The sequence below is a fragment of the Trachinotus anak genome, unplaced genomic scaffold (assembly GCF_046630095.1).
Source record: "Trachinotus anak isolate AG129_WGS33_773 ecotype Australia unplaced genomic scaffold, CSIRO_AGI_Tana_v1 ptg000034l, whole genome shotgun sequence".
Lineage (NCBI taxonomy): Eukaryota > Metazoa > Chordata > Actinopteri > Carangiformes > Carangidae > Trachinotus > Trachinotus anak.
The window spans coordinates 625809-634619 of NW_027273885.1; the positions used below are offsets into that span (position 1 = coordinate 625809).

An 8811-nucleotide genomic window follows, 5' to 3' on the forward strand; every position below is an offset into this window, starting at 1 on the left:
GCAGAACTGTCCAACTTCTATCTGTGGACATGTTGCTACTGGGTTTGTATGTGCAAACCAGTGTGTAATGGGTCGTTATCAACTGGTACTGCAAACGATTAAAAAAAAAAATCTTCTCCCGGAACACAGTCAAATGTGCATGTGTCTTTCCCAGCCCAGACATCTGACCTCCGAGGTGAATGGGACGCGGCATTAGCAGCAAAAAGTGGGTTTGGTACATTATTTTTATTGCCTGGAAATACTTTATAGAGTCTGGACCTCCTCCAATTGTAAAGTGCCTTGAGAGAACTTCTGTTGTGAGTTGGCGCTATATAAATAAAACTTGATTTTATTTGATTTGATATCTAATTTCTGTTTTTTTGATGAGAAAGAATTTATGTTTTGTTCATTTTAAAGTGTCATAGTTTCACTTTACGAACCCACAGTTTATCAACTAATGATGAAAACTATCAGGTAAAACAAAAAACTTGCTCATAATTATAAAACTGAAGATAACTTGGGTTGTCAATAATATTTTCTGCTGTCCAAGCATTTATGGTTTGTGTTTAGTGACAGGTCATTAATGTGTTTGTCATATGAGTGTGAAGTTAAAGACACTCTCCACAGCCTCAGAAAATAATGAGCTCCCTGGTTGAGGGGGCAGACAGTGGTAATGAATTCCCAGTTCCTGGAGGTGTGAGAAGTTGAGACAGGAGGCTGACATCTGGCTGCGTCCCCACTAGACCATCGTTCACACTTCTAATTGGTGTTTATGATGCGTTAATTATTGCACCAGACACAAACAAAAACTTTTCACTTTTTGTTGTAACATGTTGTTTCGAAGAAGGAACTCACAACATTAGTTTAAAAAAGAAAGTTTGAAGGCAGAAAGTCTCACTGTGTAGAAACCTCTGCCTTTTCTTTGTGTGACACGAGTCTCTCCACATGTGACTGTATGTTTTCTCACAGGATAACAAAGTACAACCGATATGGACTGGGGGGGGTCTTAAGACCAAAACATTACAGTGTTGAACTTGTGGTAATGTGTAATGCAGTAACTTTAACAGGGGAAATGGGAGTAGTTCGGACTTGATGTGATTTATTCTACATATTAAACAGAGATAAAAGCCTGCCTCAAATACAAGCCTGTTACCTTCTACAGGTGAGGTAAATAAAGGTCTGGATCTTGGCCTGGTCGGCTCCTGATGACGTAACAGAAACTGTTCACACCAAATCATTGTGGTAGGACAACAGCCAATGAGAACGGTCCAACGCCTGGACACCCAACAGTGTAACTTCATCACTCAGTCAGTCACTGACATTCACAGGTGTAGCACTGGCCCATGACCAGTCGAACAGAAAACCCTCCTCTGGATAACCCCATCATCACTTCCATGTCTGCTCCGACCCCGTTCTGGAAGAAGAATCTCTAGTGGGAGCTTTCGTCACATTAGGCCTTGTCTAATGTGGGGTGAAGCTTTACGGGCATAACAAACAGATGGGGACCAGACCTACAGCGTATTGGAGAAGAAGTCTGACCTGATGTTGACTGGTGGAGTGGAATCGTATCCATGAAGAACCAAGAGGGAAATGTCAAAGTTCCTACTCTGTGTAAAGTGATAAAAGCAAATCTCAGTGTCTTTACTGGCCTCTTGGTTGAGGGTTGATTTAATGTGATGGATGACACCCTTGAGGCAGACAGATCCAGGATGACTTGGAGACTTATGAGGACCTTGCTATTGTAAAATGAGAAGTAGAAGACAAGCAGCTAAGGCGACATCCACTCTCCTCCAGAGTCTTCAGCCTCTAAAACAGAGACTTTCAGAAACGCTGCTGGACCCGTTTTAGTCTAAACCTCCAGGTTGTGTCGTAGTCTGGACGGACACAAACACAGACCTTTGGAAACAATGATGTAGACGCCCACGGTGGCTCCTGATTGGCTCTTATCAGCCTGGACTACCAGTGGTGAAACAACTCTACAACTGTCTTTGCTGTTCCTCCTTCAGAGGATTTACTGGAACCAACCAACTGAGAGGAGACAACCTGCTACTTGAGAGTGGATAGAGTTCACTGTGGATGAACCAGTGTGTCTGCAGGACACCACAGGGAGGGGACTGAAGTGGATCCCCTCAACAGACAGGTCCAGTATCCAACACAAACTGTCTACAGGATGCATGGTCTTCAGCTGAGACGAGAGTTTTCAGAACTCACTACTCAAGTGACTGACGAGGAGCAGATACCTGAGAGACAGGACACAGAGAGTTCCAGTGGGTCCACGTCAGGTGGACTCAGGTCAGCAGAAACCACACTGGCCACATGGGACCGTGACACCACAGTGTCATGACCTATAGGGAACATATTATGGTTTGGTCTGTGTGTTGTAGAACACAGATGGTAACCAGACTGTCACCAAGTGAAACTGTGTTTGATGATGTTATAACAAAGTTTCTACTGCAAAGTTGAGGAATATGAAGAATATATAAAATATATAAATATATTTTTGTGTTTCTGTTGTCACACAATGGAAAATACAAATAAAATACCACTTGTTAATCGGGACTCCTTCCCATGCTGCTGCCATGCAGTGATAAAAGCCTTGTTTTATCACTGTAGCCTGATCTGACACTTAAAACAAATTATAGAGAAAGTTTGAGTCTCCTCCCTCCCACACACACAAAATGACCAAATCACCAGTGATTTATAACAGACTAACAGAAACTGAGATATTTTATCTATAAGGCATCAAGTAAGAAAACTTTCAAATATTGGTTTTACATTTTCAAATCCTGTAATTTTTTAAATATGAAGCTAAACTTGAAAAACTAATTTTTAATCTTTAAAATCTTAAATTCTTTGTGATGAATTGTGAAGGGATCATGACCTCCTGCCTCCTGCTGGACATGATCCACTGAGGCAGACTGTCCAACCCTGCTCCCCCCTGAGGGTCTGGTATTTAACCTCTGACAGACAGAGCTCAGAACTGGCTCCACATGAAGAGACGCACCACACCTGTCGAGCTGACTGAAGGTGAGTGTCCGAGCACAGCTGTGTTTGAATATGCTTTGAGGAGACTTGTGGCAGAGCTGTGGTGTATGAACAATTGATTGCTAGTGTTAATCTTCTGTGAGGTGGTTGTTTATAATGAATCATCATTGGCCTAAATGATTAAGGTGTTATGATATCCTCAACCTACTCTACCCTACTCCTATAACAAATATTTTATGAATGATGTGCATCTTATTAAAAGTTAAGGATATTTTTCTCTGACATTTTTCCAAATTAACAAAGTAGAGGGAGACTGGGGACGGTTGCAGCACTTGTTGCATTTCACTCAGTTACTCAGAGACTGTTTGGAATAAACCAACAAAACTTTTAGATATTAAACTTACATCTGTTCACTAATTACCCATAACGATGGTTATATATTACATATCATTCACAATATTCATTTGAATATAAGAATTCAGATGTTACAACCCCAACCCTGGGGATGGTTGCAACACAGATCTGGTACAGTTGCAACATATTAAAAAATAACCCACCTTGAGTCAAAATAAGCACAATTTATTCATTTTATTGCTAATGATGAACAGAACAGACAAATGTATTAAAAGACAATGAGAGGCTAAAATGGTCATTCCTACAATACCTTGTTTGTCTTCTCTTTTCAGGACATTTCATTCTTTCTTGTCTCTGTCAGAACAGATGGAGCCAGCGCTCTGCTTCGAGTCCACAAACATCTCATGTCTGAGGACCATCTACCCGTTGCCCATACGCATCACCCTCTACCTGATTCTAGGTGTCACAGTCATCATGACAGTGTGTGGAAACCTTTTAGTCACTGTGTCAATCGCCTATTTCAAGCAACTCCACACTCCAACCAACTACCTGATAGCCTCTCTGGCTGTGTCCGACCTCCTTCTAGGGTTGTTGGTCATGTTTCCCAGTATGATTCAATGTGTAGAGACTTGCTGGTATTTTGGCGACGTCTTCTGTAACGTCTACATGAGCTCTGATGTCATGTTGTGTACGGCATCAATTCTCAATCTGTCATTCATATCACTTGACCGACACTATGCTGTTTGCCAGCCTCTGTTATACAGAAGAAAAATAACTGTGAGCGTTGTGTTGATGATGATTCTGCTCAGCTGGAGTCTTTCAGCTCTCATAGGCTTTGGGATGATTTTTCTGAAGCTAAATATTTGGGGGATGGAGGAGTTCTACTACAACCATGTCGCATGTGAGGGAGGGTGTGTCTTGTTTCAGAGCAGACTGTCGAGTACAGTCTCATCAGTTCTTTCTTTTTACATTCCAGGAATAATAATGCTTGGTGTTTACCTGAAGATCTTCCTGGTGGCACAGAGACAGCTGCGCAGCATACAGAACACAGGAGCTTCAACCTCGAGTCAGACTAAAGCCACTAAAACACTCGCTATCATAATGGGGGCGTTTCTTTCTTTTTGGACTCCTTTTTTTGTCTGTAACATCATTGATCCTTTTATCAGTTACTCAACACCACCAGCAGTGTTTGAAACACTTGTATGGGTGGGCTACTTGAATTCCACCGTGAACCCTTTGATTTATGCATTCTTCTACAGCTGGTTCAGAAAGGCCTTTCAATTATTCACCTCAGGTAGTGTCTTTAAATCCGACATTTCAGAAATGACACTTTTCACATGAACTGATGCAGAACAGAAGTCTCAGGGGTGGATTTTCATTTCACAGAAAAACTTGATGAAAAATGTGCCATTAGTCACCCATTGATCTGCTGAGGGGTCGATGGTGAAGAGCAACATTCAGGAGCCTGAATATCAGTACTTTAGCTCAGGTTATGGGTGGATGTGATGGAGGACAGCCACAAGCCTGGTCCACCTTTTATTTGTCTTGAAATGCAGAGAAAGAACAATAGAGTTATGTATTTTCACAAAAGAATATGGATACGCTTGTTATAACTTTTTGTTGTGGCCACAAAAACAACAAAACCACAACAACAGTGCTCCCCTGACTAACCATATTAGTGCTGAAAATCAGATGTACAACATGCAACAACTCTGACATAGCATTTTGTCGCCACTAAGTACTGTATCAGTTGGATTGTGTTACTTTGTTTGTACACCTGATGAAACAGCCTCCACATGGTGAAAATACAGTTTGAAGATTGTCTGTCTGCCACGTTCGGCATTTTTAATAAAGGGATTTCAGAGTGTCTGGATCTTTATTACTGTGCAGATATTTTAGCTTTAGAACACGGTGTTTCTTCAGTGTGGATTACTGTAGGAAGGTAGGTAGTAGGTAGGAATATGAGTTACCTGGCTCACTGAATGGTAAGCCCCGTAAACTCTTCTGACGATTGAATTTTGGTACTTTCCCTGCTAAACCTCACCTAATCAGCCAAAAGACATGTATTAGAACAATGCTGTGGACTGGAGAGCATTTGAACAAAGATGTGGTCAGAAAAAACATCATGGTTTAACGTGATTAAACCAGTCTTTAAGCCAGTCTTAACTCTATATTGTAATGTTCTTCACTAATGTACTGAAAAATGTCTTAGATCTTGCTCCATTGTAACTGTTTAATCTACACTTTCTTAAGTGGCGTGCAGGGTTGGAAGTAACAAATTACATTTACTGTCATTACTGTAACAAGATTGTTCTCTGTGTACTTGTACTTTTTGGAGTATTTATAAAAATCATTAACTATACTTGTATAAGTACTTCAGTATTTCTTTACTCAAGTATTTTACTTTGCTACATTTAAAGTTGAAATTGTTAACAAGTAAAAACAAAAGTCAGATGATGAAGTTAAGATTAACTGTGTGAGAATGCAGCAAATGTAAAGATCAAATCAGCAGCTGCGGCAGAGAAGTCACTGCTGATTGGATGCATCACCCAGCGACCATGTCTCAAATCAAACACACCTGTCATGTCACGTGACCCACAGGTGCAAACAGGGCCTGGCTGACCCTAAAGCAGACTTTGGAGAACTTCATGTTGCACAAGATGCAGAGTAACCTTCAGACAGTTGTGTGCAATTATTCTGCTGTAAAATCTTTAAGAGGTGGCAGCTGTTTGATTTATGTAGCTTAATATTTCTACATACACATTTCTACGTAATGCAATACAGCTCAACAGCTCCACACACTATATCCTCCAAAATAATTATACAGTTGAAACAACAACTCTCTACAATAACTAATAATATCTGTTACTGCCCACAATAGGTTAGTTTGGGTCAGCATTGTCCCGCAACATATAAAGGACACCATACCTGCAGTTCAAGTAAACAACTTTTATTTGAAACACAATATTACTTAAAACCGAAAAAAAGAGTCTGGAGGCTCGTCAAAAGGAACAAAAGGAATGGAGAGGGCCTGAGACAGCCACACAATGGGCCGATGGACCCAGAACCACTCACTAACTAACCCAAACACAAACAATAAATAAATTAGCAAACAAAAACCGAAAACAGGACTGCCAGACCTCCATTCCCAAACCAACAAAACAAATAAAAGAGAACAGGTCTGAAGGCTGCCCGCTTGCTCCAGACTCACTTAAGTAGGATGTGGTGATGGTGAGCCCTTTGAGTCAGCTCTTAGTGACCTCAGGTGTGTGCAGGAGAGGTGGTGTCAGTGTGACTGAACTACACCCCCAGAAGTGCTGCTTTTCGAGGCATGAGGCAGTATTCACATCACTGCAGAAAGCCCTTGTGGAGGCCCTAGTTCTTTCCCTGCCTGAGCCCATTCTGCTTTTTGTCCTTGACACAGATACCAGCAATGTCAGTTCAGGCACTGTACTGACCCAGATGATGCATGGCGGAGAGGGAGTGGTGGCATACCACAGCAGCACATTCAATAAGGCCAAACATTGCAACTGTACCACTAGGCTGCTCACTATGCTCAGGCATTTCAAGTATTTCCTCGTGGGCCTCCACTTCATAGTGATGACTGACCACTCTGCCTTACAGTGGCTCATGTCTTTCAGGGAGCCAGAGGGCCAGCTGGTACACTGGAACAAAGAGCCACAAGTGTATAACTTCACTGCTGTCAACAGACTCACCATGGAAATGCTGATGCACTCTCCGCCCTGCAAAGTCAATGACTGCCACTAGTCTAAGAAGAAAGAGGCACAGGAGGGAGAGTTGTTACACCCGGATGTGAAATGTGTGGTTGTGGGCCTAGGTAGGCCTCTAACCAGCCATGGACTGGCAGCTGTGGATGTGGCAGAGTGGGTGCACAAACAGGAGGAGGATGTTGACATCAGATCAGTGCTCTCATGGGTGGTGACACAGCAACATCACCCATGGGAGGAGGTTGCTATGGTTTTCTCAAGCCACAACAGAACTCAATGTTCGCCAGTGTTTGACCCTTGCCTGTATAATATGGTGCTGCAGAAGGGTTGGAAGGAATCAGCTCCAGGTAAGACACAGTGGTGTCGAGGCCCCTACATGAGATGGTGCTCCGGGCAGTGCCGGAGCTATGAGGCCTGGTCACCAAGACACTGTCTCTAACAGGGAGGATTCTGCTGCGGCCAGCACAGGCAGGATGTGAAAGACTATTGCCACCCCTGTGATAGTTGCACTGCACACAAGAGTCCCATAGAGAGCTCTCATGCCCGGCTCCAATAGTTCCATGCAGGGTGGCCTCTGGAGAGAGTGGGGATTGATGACCTTGGGCCATACTAAGAGAGGTGTAACTAATACATCCTCACTGCCATGGATTATTTAACTAAGTGGTCTAAGGCAAACTCCCATGACCCCCCCCCCCCATGTAACCTTGCCAGGGTAGAGAGTTGGTCGGCTGTTCCACGGCCAGAAAAGCCAGGATAGACCCAGCACTGCTCTTCCTGAATCTGAGGTCAGCCAGGAGGATAACCCCTTTTTTGAAAACAGGAACCACCATCCAAGTTTGCCAGTCCACAGGCCCTTTCCCTAACCTCCATGCAGCATTGAACAGTGTCAACCAAACTAGCCCTACAAAGTCCAGAGCCTAGACAAGTCTTCCCCCAAGTCTTCAGACTCTGCCTCATCCTCAAGATTCAAGATTCAAGATTCAAGATTCTTTATTGTCATATACTGAGTAACATGCACAGCATTACCAACAATGAAATTCTTTGTGCATGGTGTCTATTCAACTTGTGTAGCAGCATAAGAAGAAAGATAGAGAAATATAAGAGAAAAGTAATGATATATACAGTCAATGAAATAAAGTACAATAAGTAAGTAAGTAAAATAGGTAAGGTAAGTAGGACTCTGGATAAAATAGATTAAAAACTTTGGATAAAATAGAATAAAACTCTAGATAAAATAAATAGACGTTAAACAATTGAAGCAGCACTGGGTTTATCAGTGACTTGTGCTTGTTTGAGGGGGGGAATCAGCATTTCAGAATCCTGATGGCTTGTGGGTAAAAGCTGTCTCTGAATCTAATGGTTCGGGTACAGATGCTCCTGTGCTACCTGCCAGACGGAAGGAGTGTGAAGAGACTGTAGCTGGGGTGGCAGGGGTCAGAGAGGATGTGCTGTGCCTTCCTCCTGCAGCACTGGCTATAAATGTCCTGGATGACAGTCAGCACTGACCTGGTGATGCGCTGGGCTGATTTTACCACCCTCTTCAACACTTTGCATTCTTGGTTGGTGCAGCTGCCGTACCAATGCTCCGCCTGCCCCACAAACACAAAATATCCTCCCCTCACCCAGCGCCACCATGTCCATATAGCAAACTGCAAGAGTGGTAAAACAAAATAATCGTGGAGTAATTAATAGCGGCCGTGATAGCTGCAGACTTTTGACTCTGTAGCACAATGATTTGCTGAGGAATGTGACAATCACTCCTGCA

At 42.8% G+C, this 8811-nt stretch overlaps 1 protein-coding gene across 1 annotated transcript; it reads left to right on the forward strand.

The window, feature by feature from the left end:
• The first annotated feature begins 3504 nt into the window (after positions 1-3504).
• LOC139614451 (trace amine-associated receptor 1-like) lies at positions 3505-5669 on the forward strand. The gene has a single exon (XM_071471730.1). It carries the CDS (start codon positions 3610-3612, stop codon positions 4657-4659), a length of 1050 nt encoding a protein of 349 aa, XP_071327831.1. The 5' UTR covers positions 3505-3609; the 3' UTR covers positions 4660-5669.
• Positions 5670-8811: the final 3142 nt, after the last annotated feature.

Bases quoted from the DNA above. Each gene is read 5' to 3' on its own strand.
- LOC139614451 (XM_071471730.1), top strand. From the start codon at position 3,610: ATGGTCATTCCTACAATACCTTGTTTGTCTTCTCTTTTCAGGACATTT.